Source organism: Hyla sarda, chromosome 6 (assembly GCF_029499605.1).
Source record: "Hyla sarda isolate aHylSar1 chromosome 6, aHylSar1.hap1, whole genome shotgun sequence".
In the NCBI taxonomy this organism is placed as follows: domain Eukaryota; kingdom Metazoa; phylum Chordata; class Amphibia; order Anura; family Hylidae; genus Hyla; species Hyla sarda.
The window spans coordinates 106,748,940-106,776,349 of record NC_079194.1 but is presented as its reverse complement, the minus strand read 5'-3'; the positions used below and the strand labels follow the sequence as shown (position 1 = coordinate 106,776,349).

Sequence of the window (27,410 nt, the reverse complement as noted above, 5' to 3'; positions counted from 1 at the left end):
GAAGCCTTCTGGGGGACCACTTCCGCCCCACATCTTTTGGTGCTGTGATAAATAAAAGCCCTCCAGCTCTGTGCAGTTTTCAGTAAGGCTCTATGCATATTTCAGTGAGGCTCTCTGTAGCTTTTAGTCTATGCAGCTTTCAGTCTGTGTAGCTTTCAATGAGGTTCTTTGCTTCTTTCAGTGAGGCTCTGTGCAGCTGTCAATCAAGCTCAGTGCAGACAGAAGTACTTTCTGAGTTTGGTCTCCTGCTAGGCCGGGAGGAGACCAAACTCACTGTATTAATTGCAGCAGGGACCAAAACAGAGACAACTAGTGGCTGATTTTTCTATTACATTTTTACATATTTATGTTGATAATTTTAAAAGCAAGTGAATGGGAAAGTGTCTGCTAATTACACAAGGAACACTATATTAAAAATGTTAATTGGTGACCGGTACTCTTTAAACATATTTGTAAAGTACTACTATTTCAAAATCTTAATCCTTCCAGTACTTATCAGCTGCTGTATATTACAGAGGAAGTTGTATTTCTTTTTGTAGTTCTTTTTAGTGTGACCACAGTGCTCTCTGCTAACACCTCTGTCCATATCTTGAACTGTGCCGAGCAGGAGAAGTTTGCTATGGGGATTTGCTTGTACTCTAGACAGTTCCTGACATGGACAGAGGTGTCAGCAGAGAGCACTGTGGTCACACTGAAAAGAACAACTCAACTTCCTCTGGAGCATACAGCAGCTGATAAGTACTGGAAGGATTACGATTTTTAAATGGAAGTAATTTACAAATCTGTTTAATTTTCTGGCACCAGTTAATAAAAAAAAAAAATGTTTTCCACCTTAGTACCCCTTTAAAAGAATGGACGCATATTTAATTCACTTAGTAATTTTCTGCTATTATTTCCTTCCCTGATAGAATGTGAGATGTCTTTACATTTCCAGACCTGACAGAGCTTGTCCATGTTCTCTTAGTAAATTATTAATGCAATCTCCTCTTGAATTAAGCAGAAAACTATAAAAAGTTGATCTGCATGAGTGCTTGGGGTCTGAGTGTTACATTCACATAGGATTGTGTCACTGTCCTTTAAAATGGAATTGTCTAGGTTGCATAGCCATGGGATGTTTCCCAAGACTATCTAGTTGCAGAAAACCTAATATTGGAAGACCCCAAAAAATAACGCTGAATCAGAGAACACTGTAGTCAAAGATGTAAAAGAAAATGCTTGTTTTATGTAGGGACACCCAAATATGTTGGCACTATCTTCCATAGATTAAACAGCCTCCTTCATACATCCATTTATTTCTAAAGATCCCTATCTTTAAATAGATCCTTTTTGTTTGAAGCTTCCCCAGATGATCTGTTGGAATCTGTGATCAGCAGCAAGAGTTGATTATTTTTTTCTAAAGCCCCAACACAGGTACCATATGAGGGCCCTAAGAGCTAATCTGGCTAAAGGCCTTCTATGGGGGCCTCCTGGGAGAGAAGGATCAGGCATGTAGAATTTTAACTGTCTGATTTTTATGTTCATGGGAACGTAAGCCACCCCTTATCTGCCAGTGTCCCCCCCCCCCCCCCCCCCCACACACACACAGACATACTGAATATGTGGGGATCAGGAGAAACAGCTGTCGACCGTCGCACATCTTATGTGTATGGTTACCTTAAAAGGGTTTATCTCTTTAAGTTACCCTTATCTACAGGATAAGGTATAACAAGCAGATTGGTGGAGGTGCGACCCCTAGGACTGATCCAAGAACAGGGACATAATTATCCCTGGAATGAATGATGGGTACTGCACTTACCCAGCAACCACTTCATTCATTCTCTATGGGGCCACAAAAAATGTCCAGGTTCAGCCCTTTGAAATGTTTGGCAGTCCCATGCACAGTGAATGGAGCAGTGGCCGTGCAAGCAAGGCCCGCACCATTAATTTTAGGGACTGTTGTGTCTTCATTCTTTGGATCGGCAGGGGTCCCAGCAGTCATTAATAGAGGTAATCTTCTTCGGATTACATGTCCAACAAATCAGACTGCTGGATTGGATTGAATGAGCACTGTGTAATGCTGACTTTCCCCAGCGGTGGCGTTGCAGATAAACTGAACAGTTACTGCCAGGCTTCCCCACATCCTAAAGCTGATCGCTGAGATGCCCAGCAAGGGTAAACACTGCAATCAGCTTATTGTTAAGGCATCCTTCCAACAAGTAGAGATTGTCCAAAGAGGAGAACCCCTTTAATAGACAAAAGTCCAGAATACACTACAGCTTCATACATGAAAAGACTATCTGTGAACAAAAATATCCTGACATAGAAAGTTTTATAACATGTGACATGTTTCCATTATTGTCATCTCCGATGTGCTGATAAGGGCATTTTGATGTCAACATTTGCCCATATCAAAGTTCTGAACATCAGTCACTGTTGACACTTACCACATAAGCCTCAGTCTTTTTGATGTCCTGTGACCTCAGTTCAATCATTTCTTTAATTCATGTTGGTGTAAAATTAACCTCCACCCTCCACACGCCCCCCTATGTTCTAAATGAATCATGAGATAACAAAAAAAAGGCAATTGCAGTACACAGATGTAGCAGAGCTGAGTATGTCAATACAGCACAGTACAGTTTCTAGGATAACTAAATAGGTTTCACCTATTGAAATCAATGAAAGCAAAAATCACACGTTTTTAAAGGGGTTATCCAGGAAAAACTTTTTTTTATATATCAACTGGCTCCAGAAAGTTAAACAGATTTGTAAATTGCTTCTATTAAAAAATCTTAATCCTTTCAGTACTTATAAGCTGAAGTTGAGTTGTTCTTTTCTGTCTAAGTGCTTTCTGATGACACCTGTCTCGGGAACTGTCCAGAGTAGAAGCAAATCCCCATAGCAAACCTCTTCTACTCTGTGCAGTTCCCGAGACAGACAGAGATGGCAGCAGAGAGCACTGTTGCCAGACAGAAACGAACAACTCAACTTCAGCAGCTGATAATTATTGGAAGGATTAAGATTTTTTAATAGAAGTACTTTACAAATCTGTTCAACTTTCTGGAGCCAGTTGAAAATCCCGGAATACCCCTTTAAAGCAAAAATCAGCCTGTCAAAAACATGTTCATTTTTAAACGTGAACAGACACAGTTACGGTATGTAACTTTTTATATACACTGTTAAATTGCTACATTGTAGCAAAATAGAACCAGTATTGTCCAATGTAACTCAGACTGAAATAAAAAGTATAATAAAGTAATAAAAGAGCATACGAGCTGCAAATTGTAAGGGTCACGGCAGGTGGTGGATAGGGGTGTGAATCGGCAAGAATTTGGCGATACGATACATATCACGATACACATATGACGATACGATATATCGCGATATATCCCAATTCTGTCTCAAAAACAATGTCTTTTACACTTTTATTAAAACTTTATATTTTTTTATACACTTTATTAGACTTTTAGGAGGAATCCTTAGACTCCTCAGACAGATGAATAGAGTTCTATTGAATTCCATTTATCTGCGATCCATTGATAGAGCCTAGTCAAGCCAGGCTCTATCAATGACAGAGCCACGGGACAGCAGGAAGCAGAGGTAAGCCCTCCAGCTACCTCCACAGTGGATCACCCGCCCGCGATCACGCTGCGGGGGGCGATCCACCCCACTAGCCCACCAGGGAGCATTCACAGATCCCTTTAGATGCCGCTGTCAGCTTTGACAGCGGGGATTGCCGCATGCTGACTATTAGCTGCAGCCCCCGTCTACTGAGAACAGCCGGGGGCTGCAGAGTATGGAGCGGGCAGGAAACCAGAGCCCGCTCCATACAGACTGCTGAGCGCCGAATGCTGGATATTAGCGGCGGTGATGCATCAGCGGCCCCCGGCTACTGAAATCAGCCGGGTGGCGCAGCAGAGTACGGAGCGGGCAGGAGTCGGGAGCACGCTCCATACACCCAGAGCTCTGCCGCGCTTGTCAGGTCCGACCCTGCTTGCATTTCCCTGCCCGGCGCCCGGAGCAGCATGTCCCGGGCATCAGGAGATACAAATTCCACATCCCTAAAAGGATCGATTCAAAAATATTTTGAATCGATTCAGTATCGCCAAATGAAAAATTGAGATAATCGCGCAAATCGATTTTTCTTACATCCCTAGTGGTGGATCCTCTGAGCCTGTGTGGATGATGACGTGAGCCATGCCAGGGAGCGGAGTCTAAGGTGCCACTGGGTTTCACCAGAGCCCGCTGTCAAGCAGGATGGTCTTGCTGCAGCAGCCGGCACCCAGGTCGCTACCCCTGGCACGACTCGACCACACAGGTAGGTGGGATGAAGCGTGGTACAGATGGATAAGGACAAGACGAGGTCAGGATAGCTGAAGATCAGAGCAGGTGGCACAGTAGCAGGGTCAGGTCACGGAACAAGGATCAGGTACATGGATAGACAGGATCACAGGAACACAGTAGCTTTGTCTCAGGCACTAGGGCAACAAAGATCTGGCACAGGGCAGGGGGAGGTGTAGATACTTATAGACAGGGTGCAGGTGATGATACTAATTAGAGCGTTCTGGCCCTTTAAATCACAGAGCTCGGGCGCGTGCGCGCCCTAGGAGGCAGGGGCACATGCGCCAGGACTGAGAACACGGAAGACCAGGGAGGTGAGTGACGGGCTGGGACTCACATGCAGGCGCATCCCGCAGTGCAAATCCCAGCCCCACCAGCAGTGGGGACATGAGAGGAGAGTGCTCATGCCCAGCGAGAGCGCTCATTACACGAATGTAATGACACCTTTATAGTTATAACAAGAATTAGAATTGTTCAGACTCTGGGATTTCTGTGTTTGAACAATAAAGTATTGACACCTTTGGTTTCATTTATGTGTTGGCTTTTGAGAATACAATGGATAGTAAGAAAGACAAACAAATGGATCATTACCCCGATTGTCACTGACCGCACTCACTGGATAACACAGTGGTACTCAACGGTTGTCATATGCCCAACATTTTAATCCCAAATCATGGAACCGTGAATTAAAGGCTAAATAGGTCGGTCAAGCAAACCATGGACATACTGGATCCTCCAGGGAGAGATGCTCTCTAAGACCCTTTTAACCCTAATAATCTCTTCTCCTTTAAGAACAGAATCATCTGCACTGAGAGAAATGTAAATAATAAGTGTCAGTTTTGTAGCAATCCTTGTTTCCTTAGTTCCTTCAGCAGCACAACATGTGGGGACATTCTCCACCAAGCAAGCTGATAGCTCCACTTCCATTGTGTTATTAACGAGTACGACCTAAGGAATAATGAAGGGAGCTAGGACGTGTGTACCATAGTGGCAGACCATGCGACTACAATGGGGACCATAGAGAGAGGGGGCCTGGTCCTGTTCCTTTTTCTATCGGGAAGAAACTGTGCAGGACTTCTTTGATCACAGAACTGTTTGTCAGCAAATTAATTGAGGGAAGTATAGACCAATGGGTCATGTAAAGCAATGGGGAAATAAATACTAGTCCTTTCTGCCCTGGATGCCATAATAGGAGGCCCATTTTGATATTTACTATGGGCCCCCTTTCTTCTATGTATAACGCTGGGAGGGAGCCTTGTGTTGCTGAATGAACCAAAGGAAACATGTGGGGACAACATGGGTGGATATAATAAAAATCCCTTAGTGAGGGCAAATGTGGTGCCAATATTTAAAAAGGGGACAAAAGGTGACCCCGGAAATTATAGGCCTGTTAGTTTAACCTCTGTTGTATGTAAATTGTTTGAGGGTTTTCTAAGAGATGGTATTTTGGAGTATATTGATAAAAATAAATGTATGACCCCATATCAGCATGGCATTATGAGGGATCGGTCCTGTCAAACTAACCTGATCAGCTTTTATGAGGAGGTGAGCTCCAGACTGGACCTGGGGCAATCGCTGGATGTTGAATATCTGGATTTTTCCAAAGCATTTGATACGGTGCCACATAAACGGTTGGTGCATAAAATGAGAAGGATGGGGCTGGGGGAGAATGTGTGTAAGTGGGTAAGTAACTGGCTCAGTGATAGGAAACAGAGGGTGGTTATTAATGGTACTTATTCTGATTGGGTGACTGTTACTAGTGGGGTACCACAGGGGTCAGTCTTGGGTCCTGTTCTATTGAATATATTTATTAATGACCTTAATCTGGGCTGGGATTATGTATTAAATGGGAGAACACTTGGGACGACTGACGTGAAAAAGGACTTAGGAGTCTTAGTTAACAGTAAATTTAGCTGTAGTGACCAGTGTCGGGCAGCTGCTGCCAAAGCAAATAAAATCATGGGGGCATCAATAGGGGCATAGATGCCCAAGACAAGGAAATAATTCTACCGTAGTACAAATCCCTAGTCAGACCACACATAGAATACTGTGTACAGTACTGGGCACCAGTGTACAAGAAATATATAGTGGAGCTGGAGAGGATTCAAAGACGGGCAACCAGAGTAATACGGGGAATGGGAGGACTACAGTACCCAGAAAGATTATCAGAATTAGGGTTATTTAGTTTAGAATAAAGAAGGCTTAGGGGAGACCTAATAACTATGTATAAATATATCAGGGAACAGTACAGAGATATCTCCCATGATCTATTTATACCCAGGACTGTATCTATAACAAGGGGGCATCCTCTACATGTAGAAGAAAGAAGGTTTCTACACCACCACAGACGGGGGTTCTTTACTGTAAGAGCAGTGAGACTGTGGAATTCTCTCCCGGAGGAGGTGGTCATGGTGAACTCTGTAAAAGAATTTAAAAGGGGTCTGGATGCATTTTTGGAGAGTAAGAACATCGCTGGTTATGTATATTAGATTTATAAGGACAGAACGTTGATCGAGGGATTTATTCTGATGCCATATTTGGAGTCGGGAAGGAATTTTTACCTCTAGTATGAGGGTTTTTTGCCTTCCTCTGGATAAACTCAGTAGGGACTCATTAGGGATATAGGTTGAACTTGATGGTCTTTTTTCAACCTTATGAACTATGTTACTATGTTACTTACTGCCAATTTAAAAAATAGACTGCCCAAAGATCTCATTGAAGGTCTGTAATGGCTATAAAGGTATTAGAAGAGACACATTATGTCATGCTATATATCTGGTCTATAGAAAAGGCTGCACTTTGTGCCATAGAGTAGAAATAGACATGGTTTAGTGGAAATAGACACGGTTTAATAAGCCCAGACAATTTGAGGTAAAGTGTCTTAAGAGTATCATAGGAGATGATATTTACCTTGGCCTTGACTTCAGCAGTAATATAACTTCACTTTAAGGCATGCTCTACCTATCTATTAATAGGATCTTTACGGCTAGATCCAACTTCCAAAGGAAGCCACAATTACTTAATTTGGCTATAGCCATGTCCACCTTGGGGTGTACTAGCTATCCAAACCTTGTTTACCTTCAAAGGTAATATGGTTCTTGTTTAGCAATGGAGCTTTGTCCAGAGTCTACTCAAGTTCATCGGGGCAAATATGGCACCTGAGAGACGGAATGCAGTTTAGGGGCAAGGTCACCCATAGCACATATATGCAGTGTATTTCATGCTGCACAAAATCTTTTAGACAGAGGAAAAATATGCTGCATATTCTCCTATGAGCAGACACACAGGGCTAGCCGTGGTAGCCCTGTGTGTCTGCTCATAGGTGAATATGCATCATATTTCCTGCTACGTAGCAGATTTTCTGCAACATGAAATAGACCGCATATATGCTATGTGTGACCTTACCCTTAAAAAAATTAAGCATCACGTATCAAAGAGACTTCCCCTTCACAAAAAGGCATACATATACATTGTACAAAAATGTACTGCCAGGCACATGTTTTGCTAATACCAGAACAAGAATTTCTCTGTCCTATCAAAAAAAAACTAACAAAAAAATAGATAACACTGAGCACCAAATGTCCTACCAGAAAAAAAACATGATGGAGGGAATGTTTAGGGCTCTTTATATAGGCTGGGGCTTCATCCATTAAATTTCCACCTGTCCTATCAGCTTGCATGGTGGAGAATTTCGCCACATGTTGTGCTGCTGAATGGGAATGCAAGGGAAACTGTATTTCACAAGATTATTGATTTTATGAGGTTCTGCTAGTCCTGCCGTTCAGACAGTCCCCAATAAATGTGTCGCCATCATTTATTAGTTTCATGTTCAGAAACTAAAATTATATAAATATAGTTTGTGGTTTTTCATAGATGTATCAGAGCTAAGTTTGGCTAAATATGATCTGTTGCCTTTAATTTTAATAGAACTGACTTTGCTTAAACTTATTACAATGCCTGATGCAGCCCTAAAGAGTTAAAAGAGAAACCAAGCTAACTCACAATCCCATTACACCCGTCCATATCAGTCCAATCAGGAAGTGTAACAGTTTAGTCAGAGGGGAGCGATACTGTCACAGCAGTGCCTGTCCTATGTCCAGAGGAGTGTCTGTCACACGTCACATGAAGGTGTGTGTCACATGTGGAAGGTGTGTGTCACATGCTAGGGAGGTGTGCGAGGGGCGTGCATGTTCACTGGGCCAAACAGAAGCACTCAGATAGCTATGAACTAGGAGAAACCAGATTCGAGCCGCAAGACCTAGAAGTGTGACAAGTGCTTGTGTGCTCTCAGGGGCACGTGCCCTCGTACTCCGCGTCACTGCCAGCTGATTCCAGTAGACAGGGGGGGGGGTTCTGTAGGTGCACACATTGCAGTTGGGGTAGAATCACAGTATTATCACGACTCGTGCTTCAAACATATAATTTCCCTATGGAAAAAAAAGTCATAAAGCTGCTTGTGCCCATTGCACAAAAATGACATCAGCATAATTCATAGACTGTGACTTCATATGGCTTAAATCTATAGTATGCCGCCGACTAAAGTGTGTCAATACTCATAGCGCAGCACTAGTTGTTTATAACATAAGCACAATTAGATTCCTCTTTTCCTATGGTGAGCTGATTGTTTGCCTGTGCCTTCATACATCATGATATTTAAAGGGGTATTCCAGGCAAAAAACTTTGTATATATATATATATATATATATATATATATATATCTCAACTGACTCCAGAAAGTTAAACAGAATTGTAAATGACTTCTATTAAAAAATCTTAATCCTTCCAATAATTAACAGTTGCAGAAGTTGAGTTGTTCTTTTCTGTCTGGCAACAGTGCTCTCTGATGACATCTCTGCTTGTCTCGGGAACTGCACAGAGTAAAAGAGGTTTGCTATGGGGATTTGCTTCTTCTCTGGACAGTTCCCAAGACAGGTGTCATCAGAGAGCACTTAGACAGAAAAGAACAACTCAACTTCAGCAGCTCATAAGTACTGAAAGGATTAAGATTTCTTAATAGAAGTAATTTGCAAATCTGGCAATAAAAAAGGAAAGTTCATGCAACTCACCGCTGGAAAAGGAATCAGCGTAGCAAGGCTGCCATGGATGATCGGGGAAAGACGGAGGCTACTAACCGGTAAGTTTGGTACAGGTGCACTTCTTCCGGCCTCTTAGAGACCGGAAGAAGTGCACGTGCAAAAAACTTACCGGTTAGTAGTATTTGAGCCTCCCGTGTCTCCCCGATCATCCATGGCCTTTTCCAGCGGTGAGTTGTAGGAACTTTCCTTTTTTATTGCCACTTTTGAATACTTACGTTATCCTTGCATTGCCGTTACCTTCAGCTGCATTGTGAACCATTGTCTACCATGGGAGCTTACAAGTGCTGGTGGAATGTATGATACCTTGGTGTAGCAGTTAGGTGCCTCCGTTATTTTGTTTCCAATTTTTATCTTGGAATTTACAAATCTGTTTAACTTTCTGGAGCCAGTTGATATATAAAAAAAAGTTTTTTCCTGGATAACCCCATTGAGGGTGCATTCACACGCTAGTAGCTAGCAGCGAGTTTCCCGTTGTGGGAAACCCGCTGAAAGTTACGCTACCATTGATTTAAATGGGTCCGCGGACAGTCCGCAAATCTGACACTAATGCGGACTGTCTGTGGACCCATTCAAATCAATGGTAGCGTAACTCACAGCAGGTTTCCCGCAGCATGAAACTCGCTGCTAGTAATAGTGTGTGAACGCACCCTAAGTGTTGCCACCAATATCATGTATGAGAAATAAAAACATTCAGCAAATGACCAAACATTAAATATTCTAGATTGCCCTACAGTCAAATAAAAGTACATAGGATTCACTTGATAAACTAAAGAAGAGAGAATACGAACTCAATAGAGCAGTGGTCTCCAACCTGCGGACCTCCAGATGTTGCAAAACTACAACTCCCAGCATGCCCGGACAGCCGTTGGCTGTCCGGGCATGCTGGGAGTTGTAGTTTTGCAACATCTGGAGGTCCGCAGGTTGGAGACCACTGAAATAAAGAATACATAAAAACCTATCCCATGCTACATCCATGCTGACCATTATGTGACAGCAATATCACACATGATCTGCAGCTACAATGTAATCCCGTGTTTGATGTAGATACCATGAGGATACCATGTGTCATCCCAAAATATACACATCAACAGCAATGTGTCACAACTCACAGCGACCTGTTTCTTTAAATGGAAAACAACACAGAGAGTGAAAGTGATTCCCTGGTGACTGTGTAAAGACTTTATGATTGTGTATGGAGTGTCAGAGCAGAACTCCACAGGCATGTGTTTTTGTAACTCTAGACTCAAAAGGTCGCCAAACCTAAAACCTGCAATTTCAAAAAATGTGCTATTGGTCGCTTTCACACACACATTTCTGCATCTGTATTATGACCACTGGCCCTGGCCTTACCATGGGGTCTGACACCTTTCAACTGGAGTCATTAGACCCTTCAGGAGGTATGGCCGTAATACTGATGCAATAATGTGTCCCTAATATACCCATGCCAAAAGGTCAAAATCAGTCACATCTACATACAGTGGGGCAAAAAAGTATTTAGTCAGCCACCAATTGTGCAAGTTCTCCCACTTAAAAAGATGAGAGAGGCCTGTAATTTTCATCATACGAATACCTCAACTATGAGAGACATAATGAGAAAAAAAAAATCCATAAAATCACGTTGTCTGATTTTTAAAGAATTTATTTGCAAATTATGGTGGAAAATAAGTGTTTGATCAATAACAAAAGTTCATCTCAATACTTTGTTATATACCCTTTGTTGGCAATGACAGAGGTCAAATGTTTTCTGTAAGTCTTCACAAGGTTTTCATACACTGTTGCTGGAATTTTGGTCCATTGCTCCATGCAGATCTCCTCTAGAGCAGTGATGTTTTGGGGCTGTCGCTGGGCAACACGGACTTTCAACTCCCTCCAAAGGTTTTCTATAGGGTTGAGATCTGGAGACTGGCTAGGCCACTCCAGGACCTTGAAATGCTTCTTACAAAGCCACTCCTTCGTTGTCCGGGCGGTGTGTTTGGGATCAGTGTCATGCTGAAAGACCCAGCCACGTTTTATCTTCAATGCCCTTGCTGATGGAAGGAGGTTTTCACTCAAAATCTGACGATACATGGCCCCATTCATTCTTTCCTTTACACGGTTCAGTCATCCTGGTCCATTAGCAGAAAAACAGCCCCAAAAGCATGATGTTTCGACCCCCATGCTTTACAGTAGGCATGGTGTTCTTTGGATGCAACTCAGCATTCCTTCTCCTCCATGCACGACGAGTTGAGTTTTCATCAAAAAGTTCTACTTTGGTTTCATCTAACCATATGAAATTCTCCCAATACTCTTCTGGATCATACCAATGCTTTCTAGCAAACTTCAAACGGGCCCGGACATGTACTGGCTTAAGCAGGGGGGACATGTCTGGCACTGCATGATTTGAGTCCCTGGTGGTGTAGTGTGTTACTGATGGTAGCCTTTGTTACTTTGGTCCCATCTCTTTGCTGGTCATTCACTAGGTCCGCCCGTGTGGTTCTGGGATTTTTGCTCACTGTTCTTGTGATCATTTTGACACCACGGGGTGAGATCTTGCGTGGAACCCCAGATTGAGGGAGATTATCAGTGGTCTTGTATGTCTTCCATTTTCTAATAATTGCTCCCACAGATGATTTCTTCACATCAAGCTGCTTGCCTATTGCAGATTCAGTCTTCCCAGCATGGTGCAAGTCTACAATTTTGTTTCTGGTGTCCTTCGACAGCTCTTTGGTCTTGGCCATAGTGGAGTTTGGAGTGTGACTGTTTTAGGTTGTGGACAGGTGTCTTTTATACTGATAACAAGTTCAAACAGGTGACATTAATACAGGTAATGAGTGGAGGACAGAGGCGACTCTTAAAGAAGAAGTTACAGGTCTGTGAGAGTCAGAAATCTTGCTTGTTTGTAGGTGACCAAATACTTATTTTCCACCATAATTTGCAAATAAATGGATATTTATTTATTTTCCACCATAATTTGCAAATAAATGGATTTTTTCCCTCATTATGTCTCTCATAGTTGAGGTATACCTATGATGACAATTACAGGCTTCACTCTCATCTTTTTAAGTGGGAGAACATGCACAATTGGTGGCTGATTAAATACTTTTTTTCACCCCACTGTATATAATGAAGGTCCTGAGGGATGAGATAAAACAATAATTCTTGGGGGACAGTTTTTTTTTATTTTTAGTCACCCTATTGAACACACCACTGTCAGCCCCTTCCAGCATGAAATGGCTTATAACAGGGAAACAAATATTTATTTCAAAGAAGCCTGGATAACTGTTTTAAATGTGAAGCCATCAATTAGGCCCTTTTCACATCTACATCAGAAAAGCACAGGATAAAAGGGGGTTTACTTGCTCCCAAAAAAAACGTATCCCCTATGCCAGTGTTTCCCAACCAGGATGTCTCCAGCTGTGGCAAAACTACAAATCCCAGCCAAAGGCTGGCATGCAGAAAGTTGTAGTTGTGCCACAGTTGGAGGCACCCTGATTGGAAAACCCAGCCCAAGAAAAATGTCTGATCATTGGGGGGTCCAACCTCTGGGACCCATAAATGGATAGGGGATGTGTTATTGTTGTTGTTTGTTTTGTTTTATTTGCTGCATAATCTCTATTGGCACTATTTTGTCCCGCAAAATGTCAGTCACCATGCCAGAAACCAGATGGTCGGTGTATAGAAAGATGGATACATTTTAACGCAAATTTGAAAGAAGCCTGAGAGAATAAAATAGTAGTTTAGGATGACAGTAACTGAAGTATTGTCAAGTATTAAATAAATAAAGATCATGCAATCATTCTAGAATGACAGGTAACAGAACAGTTACTGACCATGTTACCAAAAAGCCAAAAAAAATTCCCCAAAATGTCTCAAAAACAAGCGATTTCCAGTTCCGATTCATTTAATTGAGAATTGTCAAAACAGCATGAAAACAGAGCGGTTCTGCTCGGAAGCTCACATATAGATGAATGGCAGCATGAAAAAAAAAACACCTGGAAAAAAAACACTCAAAAGATCTGTAACCAAGATGAAAGCCGTGATTTGCAAGTTGTTTTTTTTTTTTTTGTTTTTGTTTTTTTCTTCTAACTTTTTTCATGAATGTATAATGTATATAGGATTGTGCAGGCCCAAGGAGGAGGGACAGGCCACAAACATTAGAAAACACCAAAGAGAGAGAGAGAGAGTCCTTGTGTTATGGCCCCTGCCCCTCAGGGCCTGCACCAGACAAAACACTCTTCTACCTGGAGTGTTTCTTTAAAAGCAAAACAATCAATAAACAGAAATCTCTTGTTTATAAATATAACATATAAACTGAAATAAATTTAAAGGGCTACTCCGGTGGAAAACTTTTTTTTATTTTTTTTTTAAATCAACGGGTGCCAGAAAGTTAAACAGATTTGTAAATTACTTCTATTTAAAAAAAAATCTTAATCCTTCCAGTACTTATTAGCTGCTGAATACTACAGAGAAAATTATTTTTGGAACACAGAGCCCTCTGCTGACATCACAAGCACAGTGCTCTCTGCTGACATCACGAGCACAGTGCTCTCTGCTGACATCACGAGCACAGTGCTCTGTGCTGACATCTCTGTCCATTTTAGGAACTGTCCAGAGCAGCATATGTTTGCTATGGGGATTTTCTCCTACTCTGGACAGTTCTTAAAATGGATAGAGGTGTCAGCCGAGAGCACTGTGCTTGTGATGTCAGCAGAGAGCTCTGTGTTCCAAAAAGAAAAGAATTTCCTCTGTAGTATTCAGCAGCTAATAAGTACTGGAAGGATTAAGATTTTTTTAATAGAAGTCATTTACAAATCTGTTTAACTTTTTGGCACCAGTTGATATTAAATAAAATAAAAAAATGTTTTCCACCAGAGTACCCCTTTAAATCAGGAGAGGCTCACAATAGTAGTTGGGAAATACATCCATCACCCATTACTTTTTAAGGCGAAACAAGGGTTAATATCACCAGAAATACAACCACATCATTCATGTAACAGAACCATCAATACAATTCCACCACTGCTATCCTAATTTTCCACCAAAATGTACACATTGCGCCAAAGGGCAAATAATATTGGTAGTGCACATATAGTATTTATATATTGTATACAGTGTTTACATCTTGCTATGCAAGGGTAAACTAATACATAATTGCCATGCAGTATTAGATAGATGTATAACCTATGGTTACACACAATGGTGAGGAGAGGGTTAAGTGCCCTGACCCTCAGGCTATACAGCTACAGGCTGAATTGTCCCATAGATGGTGCCCGCTATACCACACTATAGTGGTAGTACTGCAAGTAAGTGGTTAACTCATCCAGTTGACTATTCTTGTATACATGTTTCTGGAGGGTAAGAAAACACAGTGACCTCTATGCCAAGGTGCTTATCATACACAATGCTATACAGATGTAGCAGAGCTAAGTTAGTATTTAAATAGCATTATATACCATACTATACAGATGTAGCAGAGCTAAGTTAGTAATTTAAATAGCATTATATACCATACTATACAGATGTAGCAGAGCTAAGTTAGTATTTAAATAGCATTATATACCGTACTATACAGATGTAGCAGAGCTAAGTTAGTATTTAAATAGTATTATATACCGTACTATACAGATGTAGCAGAGCTTAGTTAGTCATTTAAATAGCATTATATACCATACTATACAGATGTAGCAGAGCTAAGTTAGTATTTAAATAGTATTATATACCGTACTATACAGATGTAGCAGAGCTTAGTTAGTAATTTAAATAGCATTATATACTATACTATACAGATGTAGCAGAGCTAAGTTAGTATTTAAATAGCATTATATACCATATTATACAGATGTAGCAGAGCTAAGTTAGTAATTTAAATAGCATTATATACCATACTATACAGATGTAGCAGAGCTAAGTTAGTATTTAAATAGTATTATATACCATACTATACAGATGTAGCAGAGCTAAGTTAGTAATTTAAATAGCATTATATACCATACTATACAGATGTAGCAGAGCTAAGTTAGTAATTTAAATAGCATTTCCATACCATACTATACATATATGTAATTTGCTGTTACCTGAAGGTCTCTATAAGTCAGTGTTTCCCAAGCAGGGTGGCTACAGCTGTTGCAAAACTACAACTCCCAGCATGCCCGGACAGCCTTTGGCTGTCCGGGCATGCTGGGAGTTGTAGTTTTGCAACAGCTGGAGGCACCCTGCTTGGGAAACACTGCCATAAGTGCATGTACACCTATCACATTATCTCCATTAGAAAGGTGTGACTGCACATTCTCATAGAGCTAATGACGAATTTAGCTCTGCTACATCTGTTGTTGTGCGCGCGCTGTAGGGAACGGTCAGTTCACCCGGCGCCCTGTTCCTGCATGTCTCTGGCTAAGAGAGGGTTAACCAATATTGCCTAACAATACTGGGGCAGCTGCACGAAGATAAAGAGCGCAGATGGTGCCCACTATACCATGCTGTAGTGTAGATTGTGCGCTGTGCAGAAATAGTTAACCCATCCCGTGCCCATCCTACAGTAGCTGCCAGTCTCTAGATGCAGAGCTATAATAAACACAAGCATGCCCGGGCAGAGCATAGTACTGAAAAGACAAGGGGCATCGTTACTTACCCATAGAAGCAAGGTTGGTACATCTGAACCCCCAGTGTCTCCATGCCTGTATTTTATTTATTTCTCCCTTAAAGGTGTTCTGCAAGCCCTTGGAGGCCAGTGAAAGTCAAATGAAGTAGTGGCTGAGCATGTGTCATTGTGGGAGGTGCCTTATTACACCTTGGCAACTCCAATCCAGAAAAAGCAGTGTGCCTGACCGGTGCCCTGCTGTCTGCCTGCTATTACAGACCTGTTTAATCCAGCACCTACCTGGGGCAGAGGACAACCTTGTGCATAGGGTAAAGTACCAAGGGCACAGGGGGTATACCCAGCACCAGACGGATACTGAAAGCAAAAGCACACACAGCTCTACAGCCATGCCTGTACAGTATATCAGCTGGGAGCAGAAATGCTATGATGTAACACAGTAGCAGAGCTGAGTTTGAGAAATGCACTGTAAGCAATAATGTGGCCACAATTCATTAACCCCTTAAGGACGCAGCCCTTTTTCACCTTAAGGACTGAGCCCTTTTTCGCAATTCTGACCACCGTCGCTTTACGAATGAATAACTCGAAAACGCTTTTACCGAATATTCTGATTCTGAGATGGTTTTTTCGTGACATATTCTACTTTATTTTGGTGCTAAATTTTTCTGCGTTACTTGCATCCTTTTTTGGTGCAAAATCCCCAAATTTCATGAAAATTTTGAAAATTTTGCATTTTCCTAACTTTGAAGCAAACATGGATATTCCCAATAAATGTTATTTTTATTCACAAATACAATATGTCCACTTTATGTTGGCATCATAAAATGGACATATTTTTGCTTTTTGAAAAAAATTAGAGGGCTTCAAAGTAGAGCAGCAATATTCAAACATTTCATGAAAATTGCTAAATCTGAAGGGACAGATGTTACAGAACTACAACTCCCAGCATGCCTGGGCAGTCTAGGCATGCTGAGAGTTGTAGTTTGGCAACATCTGGAGGGCTACCACTATAACAGTGGTCTCCAAACTGTGACCCTCCAGATGTTTCAAAACTACAACTCCCAGTATGCCCAGACAGCCTTTGGCTGTCTGGGCATGCTGGGAGTTGCAGTCTGGCCTAGTGGATGCCACAGTAAAGATCACCGTAGTTTCCCTACCTGAGCCAGGATCCAGCAGTCTCCAGCAACGATCCGGGGTCCTCAGGCATCTTCTCCTCCAGGTACCGGCCTACATCTTCTCCCCACGTTCCCCTCGACATCCAGGGTTCGGCAGAACGGGGGGTTCTGTCCTGCCCTGCCATTGGTCAGAATCAGTTCTGACCAATGGAAGGGGATAGGAGGAGATCGCAGCACTGCGACCTCGCTCCTATACCTCACGATGATCAGGGCTGTCCCTGACAGCTCCGATCATCCCTATCTTGCGGGTGATCAGGTCACTAGAGACCCGATCAGGCCGGAATAGCAGAAAATCGCATGTCTGAATTGACATGCGATTTTCTGCGATCGCCAACATGGGGGGGGGGGGGGGTCTCAGGATCCCCCTCGGCGATGTGTCGGGATGCCTGCTAAATGATTTCAGCAGGCATTCCGGTCCGGTCCCCAAACGGCTAGCGGCGGGGACCGGAATTTCCACAGGCGTATGCATACGCCCCACGTCCTTAAGGACTCGGGATGCAGGGCGTATGCATACGCCCGGCGTCCTTAAAAGGTTAAAAAAAGACAAATTCAGCTCTGCTGCATCTAAATCTACAATATCTATAATGCATAATCTAATTCTAGGCACAAATTTCAAATTTATATCATATTTCTTCAAAGTGAATAACTATAAATTGCTAAAATCCAGAGCAAGAATCCGACCCATAATATTATATTAATCCCTTAAGGACTCAGCCCATTTGGGCCTTAAAGGGGTACTGCCGTGGAAAACCTTTTTTTGTTAAATCAACTGGTGCCAGAAAGTTAAACAGATTTGTAAATCACTTCTATTAAAAAATCTTAATTCTTCCAGTACTTTTTAGTGGCTGTATACTAAAGAAAAATCCAAAAAAGAAATGCATTTCCTCTGATGTCATGACCACAGTGATCTCTGCTGACCTCTGCTGTCCATTTTAGGAACTGTCCAGAACAGGAAAAAATCCCCATAGCAAACATAATATGCTGCTCTGGACAGTTCCTAAAATGGACAGCAGAGGTCAGCAGAGAGCACTGTGGTCATGACATCAGAGAAAATGCATTTCTTTTTTGGATTTCTCTTTAGAATACAGCCCCTAAAAAGTACTGGAAGGATTAAGATTTTTTTTAATAGAAGTGATTTACAAATCTGTTTAACTTTCTGGCACCAGTTGATTTTTTTAATTTTTTTTTCCATGGGAGTACACCTTTAAGGACTTTCATCCACAGACTAATACGAGGGCTTGTTTTTTGCACGACCAGTTGTCCTTTTGTAATGACATCACTCATTTTACCATAAAATGTATGGCGCAACCAAAAAAAATACTGTGTGGGGAAATTGAAGAAAACCGCAATTTTGATAATTTTGGAAGGTTTTGTTTTCATGCTGTACACTTTACAGTAAAATAGACATGTTTCCTTTATTCTGTGGGTCAATACGATTAGAATGATACCCATGATTACATACTTTTCTATTATTGTACTGCTTAAAAAAAAACACAAACTTTTTAACCAAATTAGTGTGTTTAAAATCCCTCTTTTTTGCTGACCTATAACTTTTTCATTTTTCCGTATAAGCGGCGGTATGAGGGCTCATTTTTTGCGCCATGATCTGTAATTTTTTTGATACCACATTTACATATATAAAACTTTTAATAATTTTTTAAATCAATTTGTTTTGGAATAAAATATTATAAAAAAAAGCAGCAATTTTTTACTTTTATTTTTATTTTTTACGTACACGCCGTTCACCGTATGGGACATTTAACGTTAGATTTTAATAGTTCGGATATTTACGCACGTGGCGATATCAAATATGCTTATTAAAATTTTTTTTACACTTTTTGGGGGTAAAATGGGGAAAACAGACAATTTAAATTTTTATTGGGGGAGGTGATTTTTCACTTTTTTTTACTTTTATTTTTTACTTTTATTTTTACATTTTAATAGTCCCCATAGGGGACTATTTATAGCAATCAATTGATTGCTAATACTGTTCAGTGCTATGCAGAGGGCATAGCACTGATCAGTGTTATCGGCTATCTTCTGCTCTGGTCTGCTCGATCTCAGACCAGAGCAGAAGATGACGGGAGACTGACGGAGGCAGGTGAGGGGACCTCCGTTCGCCATTGCAAATTATCAGATCCCCTTGGCAGCGCACGCAGCGGGCAATCCGATCGTCCACATTAAGTGCCGCACTTCTGCAGATGCCGTGATCTGTCTTGATCACGGCATCTGAGGGGTTAATGGTGGACATCCGCGCGATCGCAGATGACAGCCTTTACCGGTGGGGCCTGGCTATCAGCAGCTGGGACCTGCCGCACATGACCCGAGCATCGCTCTGATGCTCGCGGTTATGTATAGGACGTAAATGTACGTACTGGTGCGTTAAGTACCACCTCACCAGGATGTACATTTACGTCCTGCATCGTTAAGGGGAGTTATCCAGGAAAAAAAAAAAAAAGAGCTAAGGCCCCTTTAACACTACCGTTATCCTCCTGTAAAAACCTCAGTCAAAATATTCCATTCATGTCAATGGGATTTTTTGAGCATCATTTTGCATCAATCATTATGACTAACGTCCGTTCTTTTTAAAATAACGGAGATAAAATAACGGACTATAACGGGTGATAACGGATGGCACATGTCCGTTATTTTGACAGAATGTCTGGCAAAATTGGTCAACAGTTATCATCTGTAGTCAGTTATTTCATCCATTTTTTCATGACCCGTTATTGCTGAATAACGAGTGTCAGAATGCAGGAACATATCGGTAGTGTGAAAGCGGCCTAATTTCTTCCAAAAACAGCGCTACCTTTGTCCTCTGGTTGTGTTTGGTATTACAACTTGGCTCTATTCACTTCAATGAAACTGATCTGCAATACCACACATGACCTGAGGACAGGGATGGTGCTGTTTTTTGAAGAAATCAGATGTGTTTTTCTATACCTAGATGACCCTGTTTAAAGGGGTACTCCGCACCCCTAGACATCTTATCCCCTACCCAAAGGATAGGGGATAAAATGTCAGATAACCAGGGTCCCGCTGCTGGGGACCCCAGGGATCTCGGCTGCTGCACCCACCTGTACAGCTTCCACCTCACACCGGCAACGCTGGAGGCTTCGGATCCCGACCACAATGGCGGACGAGCATGACGTCACGACTCCGCCCCGTGTGGATAGGGGATAAGATGTCTAGGGGTGCGGAGTACCCCTTTAAGGGTCTATTCACATGTACAGTATTCTGAGCAGATTTGATGTGCAGGATTTCAAGCTGTGCTCAGTTATTCAGTTTACATTGAAATCTGCAGCAGAGAATCCTGCGCATGAAATCTGCGCATGAAATCTGCCCAGAATACTGTACCTGTGAATAGACCATTAGGGGTATTCCCCCTCATTTAAAGGGGTACTCCCGTGGAAAACTTTTTTTTTTTTTTTTTTATCAACTCGTGACAGAAAGTTTAAAAGATTTGTAAATTACTTCTATTAAAAAATCTTAATCTGAGGAAATTATTTTCTTTTTGGAACACAGAGCTCTCTGCTGACATCATGACCACAGTGCTCTCTGCTGACATCTCTGTCGATTTTAGGAACTGTCCAGAGCAGCATATGTTTGCTATGGGAATTTTCTCCTACTCTGAACAGTTCTTAAAATGGACAGAGATGTCAGCAGAGAGCACTGTGGTCATGATGTCAGCAGAGAGCTCTGTGTTTCAAAAAGAAAACTATTTCATCTGTAGTATTCAGCAGCTATAAAGTACTAGAAGGATTAAGATTTTTTAATAGAAGTCATTTACAAATCTGTTTAACTTTCTGGCACCAGTTGATTTAAAAAAAAAAAAAAAAAAAAAAGGTTTTCCACAGGAGTACCCCCTTTAAAGTAATAGATAGGCCAAAACTTTATGAGCACTGGGATCCCTACTGATCCAAAGAATAAAAGAGCTGATTCAGGCTGTTCACATGGCAGAATGTCTGCCACAGAAATTTCTGGGTGCACATTCCACAGGCACCAGCACAACAAGCCGTCACTAGGACCACTTGGAAATGTGCCTTCTATTTTTGCGAAGTCTGGAATCGGAATTTCTGCGGCAGATGTTTCCGCCATAAGCAGTAAAAACAATGGGACTCTGCTGCAACAGAATTTCGGAGCGCAATTTTTTCACCTGATTCCGCTTGGAAATTCTGCCGCGTGAATGAGGCCTCTGTGTACAGACCCTTCATAGTCTTTTCCTACACAGCGACAACCCCCACTGCTGTACAAGGGAACTGGAATACAGATCCATTCATTGATTAGTTCCTGAAGTTCCTTGCACAGCCATCCCTTGAGTTGTAGAATCTGCAGATGAAGAAGAACAATAAATAGGGCTCAAGATATTGCAAAACAACAACGCCCAATATGCCTGGCGTCCGGGCATGCTGGGCATTGTATTTTTGCTACAGCTGGAGGCACACTGGTTGAGAAATGCTGGTTTAGCCCATTTTCATTCTTTTTATTTTAAAAAAATCCTTTTTCTGGCCTAAAACTATTTGTGGTCAATCCACAGGATATGCCCTGGCACCCCTGTCGGTCAACTCATTGGCACAGCAAATTAGAAACAAACAGTGTAGGGAGCCGGAAGCCTCAGCTCTGCACATTGTTTGTAGTGGTGGTACTGTTTAACTGCAAAGCAGCTACAATTTACTTCAATCAACAACCCCCCGACAATCAGCTATTGGATAGGTACTTTAATAGTTATAGGCCCAAAAAAAATATATATATATATCTATATTATAGATTAATGTATGCAGAATATCTTTCCAATAGCATGTAATAAAAAAATATGCTTCTTTCTATTTAATTTTCCACTATGAAAAAATTACCACTATGGGTCCCCCTTCCAGTCCTGGCCACAAGCCGTTTTTTTTTTTTTAAAGATTTCAGACTCATGCTGGAGTCTTAAATCTCAGACTGCAGCTGGGACACAGACAAGCTCAGCACTGCTCCCTGGCAGTCTGCTCCTTGTCTGTGTCCCGGCAGCAGTCTGAGATACAGGAATCCAGCATGAGTCTTAAATCTATAAAAAAAAAAAAAAGTCTTGCGGCCAGGACTGGTAGGGAGACCCCTAGTGGTCATTTTTCAAAGTTGAAAATTAAAGGGGTACTCCAGTGAAAACCTTTTTTCTTTTAAATCAACTGGTGGCAGAAAGTTAAACATATTTGTAAATTAGTTCTATTAAAAAATCTTAATCCATCCAGTACTTATTAGCTGCTGAATGCTACAGAGGAAATTCCTTTCTTTTTGGAACACTGCTGACATCACGAGCACAGTGCTCTCTGCTGACCTCTCTGTCCATTTTAGCAACCATGCATAGCAGATGTATTCTAATGGCAGCATGGTGGCTCAGTGGTTAGCACTGCTGCCTTGCAGTACTGTGGACTTGGGTTCAAATCCCACTAAGGACAACAATAAATAAAGCTTTATTATTATAACGTCAGCAGAGAGAACTGTGGTTGTGATGTCATCAGAGAGCATTCCAAAAAGAAAAGAATTTCCTCTGTAGTATTCAGCAGCTAATAAGTACAGGAAGGATTAAGAAATTATAACTTGCTGGGTTACTATGTGAAAACTGCAAATTATAGATAAAGTTGCTGAAAAATGTCATATACAAGTTATATAGTGGCTAGAAATAGTGCTGCTCCTCATATACATGCACAGGGCAGCTTATCCTGAAAAGTCATGTTTTAACAAAAAGTAAGGGATTATCATTATAAGGGTGCATTCACCCCACGTTTTTCTAATACATTTACCATATACGTTTTCTATTTAAAAACCGTACGGAACTGTATTGAAAACCGTATGCATTGACTCTCCATTGAAAACCGCATGTCAAACGATGCATCCGGTTGTGTCCGTTTTGCGTCTTGTACGGGTTTGTCTGTTTTTTTCCCGTACGCAAAACCGTAGCCTACCAAGTTTTTTTGGTCTAGGTGAAAAACCATATTGAAACCGTTTACTTTTTTTCAACACGAGAGTCAAAGGGAACCGTAGAGAACCATATGTGCGTACGGTTCCATCCGGTTTGCACCATACAGTTTTTGACTTTCCACATGGGCAGTGCACACAGAAAGTTTTTTTTCTTGGAATTTCAATCAAACAAGTGAAACTATATTTATAATAAAGTTAAAAATGTGTACGTTTTTTTTTCTTAAAAAACTGATGCAACCGGACATAATTTTTAAAACCTTTATACGGTTTTTAACCGTTTATGGGTTAAAATTTGTACACACGTTTTGATACAGTGTAGTCCGGCTTGGTGGAATCCATTTTTCCATCAAAAACCTGATACGGGAATTGTATTGCAAAAACATGGTGTGAATGCAGCCTAAGGGAAGGACCTCCTTCTTGACTCAACTGAAACTAGGGCCCAGGGGGTGGATAAATACTCAACATGGGGATTTGTCACCAAGAAAAATGTAATTTGTGTTCATTTTTCTGAAAGAACATTGCTCCCAAACATTCAGTGACAAGCTTTATACCCCAGAAAAAATGTCTGTTGAAACGCACGTTGGGCTGGTGTTATTCCATTGGATACATCTATGTCTTATATGCATATAAATTGTTTATTTCTATGACTTTTGTGGAATCATACACTATATTGCACTTATTCCTGATATATCACTGCTACTTTGTGACATGAACAGCTGCTAATCTGTTTGCATGAGGTGTGAGTTTATACTCCATACCTGATTATGTGTAACTTGCCTATGTTACTGATATACCAAGACTCACTGATGTATATGTTGCCCTCGGCAATTTGGGGATTCATTCTATATTACATCTTTTTATAGGTGTTTCTGCAGGTACTGGTATGTTGGTGTAGTTAGGTTGTATTACTGTTTTTATATATTGTAGCATTTTTACAATAAATATTGATTCTATGTTTTAAATCCTAGTGTGGTAGCTTATGTATTGTTTGTAGGCTTGTAGGGAATGTATGCTTGCAGCGGGAGACCAAATATCCCCAACATGTCCTGGTTATGTAATCTCTGCATGCATGGAATCAATCCTTCAGTAAGGCTGGTTTCACATCTCAGTTTTACACTACGGGTGCCGGATCTGGCTGGGGGCTCTCCTATACCCCAGCCGGACCAGCGCTGAACTCCATTTACTTTAATGAGCTGACCGGAGTCAAACGGTGACTCCCTTCGGCTCATTTTTTATCCGTATCCAGTTTTGTGACCGGACTTAAAACCGTAGGATACTACGGTTCTAGGTCCGGTCACAAAACTGGATACGGGTAAAAAATTAGCCGACCGGAGTCACCGTTTGACTCCGGTCAGCTCATTAAAGTAAATGGAGTTCAGCGCTGGTCCGGCTGGGGTACGGGAGAGCCCGGTTTGACCCTCCCCCAGCCGGATACGGCACCCGTAGTGTAAAACTGAGATGTGAATGCAGCCTAATACATATCCAAAGAAAGAAGTTAAAGGGGTATTAATTAATTTTTATTTTTATTATTTTTATCTAAGTGTCCTACAGTGGTTGTAAAGTTACATTATTTCATAATGGAGAATCTGCACCTGTGTTTGATGGTGATCTCGCAATTCTTATGTGATCTTTGCCCCGATGTTCATTTTTAGCAGCATACAAAATGAGTGTTGTCTCAGGCTTTTCCCAGGTTGTAGTGTGACCTGAGACATTACATCACTAGTCAGGTGTTGAAAAGGAGCCTGTCTGGGTGGAGCGACCGCTCGGTGAGAGGGAGATCATTCTTCAAAGGGCTGCAGGGAATTGTAGTTTCAATCACAGTACAGCATAGTAGGGAGCTCAGCTGTGCTGCAATCGGTGGGGTGGCTGATATGTGGGAGGGAGGTATCCTGGGACTTGTAGTTGGATGGAGGGAACTCCAACAGTAAAAAGACATTTCAAAAGAAAGCAGCAGCTTATTGTGGACTCAAAACATAGCCATTTAGCCCCAAGGCAAGCATGGATCCTTCCTAAGCATGTCCATTACTGCCTGGCAGGTAGGTACTAAAGTCACCGTATGTTGGATAACCCCCTTTAAATACTGCATTCCACTAAATCACTTCTTCAAAACATTATGCATGCACAGTGCGTAGTTGGTAGTCAGAAAAGACCTGTTAGAGAGCAAGAACCTTTCCGTTCTTGCTCCCTAACAGTTCACCTGTGTAAAACCAGTAGCGGCCTATCGCAGCAAGCCATTAACTCTTAAAGAAACAGCGTCCTTTTGTACCACTATATCAGAACATGTGCAGTTCGAAAAATGAGCAAAAAAAAACAATTTCTTCTGAAGGTGAGAAAGAGTGCTTTAAGTTGGATTTCCAACATACCATTCAACATATACAAAAGAGAAATTGCTTCTGAGATCCATTCTGGGAAAGCCAGTATTAGGACCGATCCAGTAAGATTCACAATAAGGTATACATACAACCCCTTTAATGCACTTTGGACCAGATCCAAATCAGTTTGCCTCTGGAGCAGTGTTTCCCAACCATGGTGCTTCCAGCTGTTGCAAAACTACAACTCCGAGCATGCCCGGACAGCCTTTGGCTGTCCGGACATGCTGGGAGTTGTAGTTTTGCAACTGGATGGGAACACTGCTTTGGGGAACTGAAAATAAAAACATCGAATACCGATTATCCCGTTCTGTCTTAAATTACAAATACATGTAGTTCAGGTTATAGGCCAGTGCCCCCTATTGGTAGATTTCTGTACCAACACAGCAAAAGGCGAGCTAAAATAAAGTCCCTGATTTAGAAGCAAGCTATTCTAACATCGTCCAGCGCCCCCTATTGGTAGATTTCTGTACCAACACAGCAAAAGGCGAGCTAAAATAAAGTCCCTAATTTTGCATCTTTAAAAAAAGGAGACAATTTGGTCTAGACTGATTTTTGCTTGTGTTATGGCTGTAAATATAGAGAAATGTATCCACTTCTGCAGAGCTGTAGAAACATAAACAGAAGCAAAGCCAGAAACAGAACGGTCTGCAATTATCCGGCTTAAAATTCTAAGTTGGGCCGTGTGAAAATGATGAAAACCTGCATTAGGGTCTATTTACACATACATTATCTTGTGCATATTTGATTCACAGGATTTAAAGGGGTACTCCGGTGAAAAACTTTTTTTTTTTTTTAAATCAACTGATGCCAGAAAGTTAAACAGATTTGTAAATGACTTCTATTAAAAAATCTTAATCCTTCCTGTATTTATTAGCTGCTGAATACTACAGTGGAAATTATTTTCTGTTTGAAACACAGAGCTCTCTGCTGACATCATGAGCACAGTGCTTTCTGCTGACATCTCTGTCCATTTTAGGAAGTGTCCAGAATAAAAGGAAATCCCCATAGCAAACATATGCTGTTCTGGACAGTTCCTAAAATCGACAGAAATGTCAGCAGAGAGCACTTCATTCAGCAGCTAATAAGTACAGGAAGGATTAAGATTTTTTAATAGAAGTAATTTACAAATCTGTTTAACTTTCTGGCACCAGTTGATTAAAAAAAAAAAAAAAAAAAAAAAAGGTTTTCACCGGAGTACCCCTTTAAAGCATCAAATCCAGTGCATTAAATATGCATAGGATGCTGTACGTGTGAATACATCCTGAAGGTATGTTCACACGGTGGAATGTCCGTGCGAAATGTCCCCCCGTGAATTCTGGTCGGACATGCCGCACATTTTACGCTGTGTGAACATGGCCTTAAAGAGACATCCAGAGCTGTTCTTTGAACAACAGACTCTCTCTGCTTTGGGGATACAATATCAATACACTGAATGTTGTTTTCGGATTTAGTGGGGCCATAAAATTGATCAGTTTTATAACTCTAGGACATGTAGGGAAGTAAGGGGCACCTTTTAATTTTCATAAAACATGACCCATGATTTGCTATTATCGTACCCCCCTAGAGAATTTTGCTTTACAGGGGTACTCCGATAAAAAACAAATGTTTCCAAATCAACTGTGGCCAGGAAGTTATACAGATTTTTAAATTACTTCAATTTAAAAATCTTATTCCTTCCAGTACTTATCAGCTGCTGTATGCTCCATAGGAAGTTGTGTAGTTCTTTCCAGTCTGTTCACAGTGCTCTTTGCTGATACCTCTGTCTGTGTCAAGAACTGTCCAAAATAGAAGCAAATCCCCATAGCAAACCTGACACGGACAGAGGTGTCAGTAGAGAGCACTGTGGTCAGATTGGAAAGAACTACACAACTTCCTCTGTAGTATACAGCAGCTGAGTACTGGAAGGATTAAGATTTTT

At 41.4% G+C, this 27,410-nt stretch overlaps 1 protein-coding gene across 19 annotated transcripts in view; it reads right to left on the bottom strand.

Moving 5' to 3' along the window:
• The window catches only part of MITF (melanocyte inducing transcription factor), a 294,122-nt gene that overhangs the window by 138,218 nt on the left and 128,494 nt on the right, over positions 1-27,410 (bottom strand). The window contains exon 1 of one of the 19 annotated variants that reach the window (XM_056524602.1): positions 8,320-8,414. The exons of the other annotated variants lie outside the window; for them this stretch is intronic. Coding sequence (XP_056380577.1) covers positions 8,320-8,327 — 8 coding nt within the window. The 5' untranslated portion in view covers positions 8,328-8,414. Of the gene's footprint in view, positions 1-8,319; positions 8,415-27,410 lie in introns of those variants that run through there. 19 annotated transcript variants of the gene reach the window in all.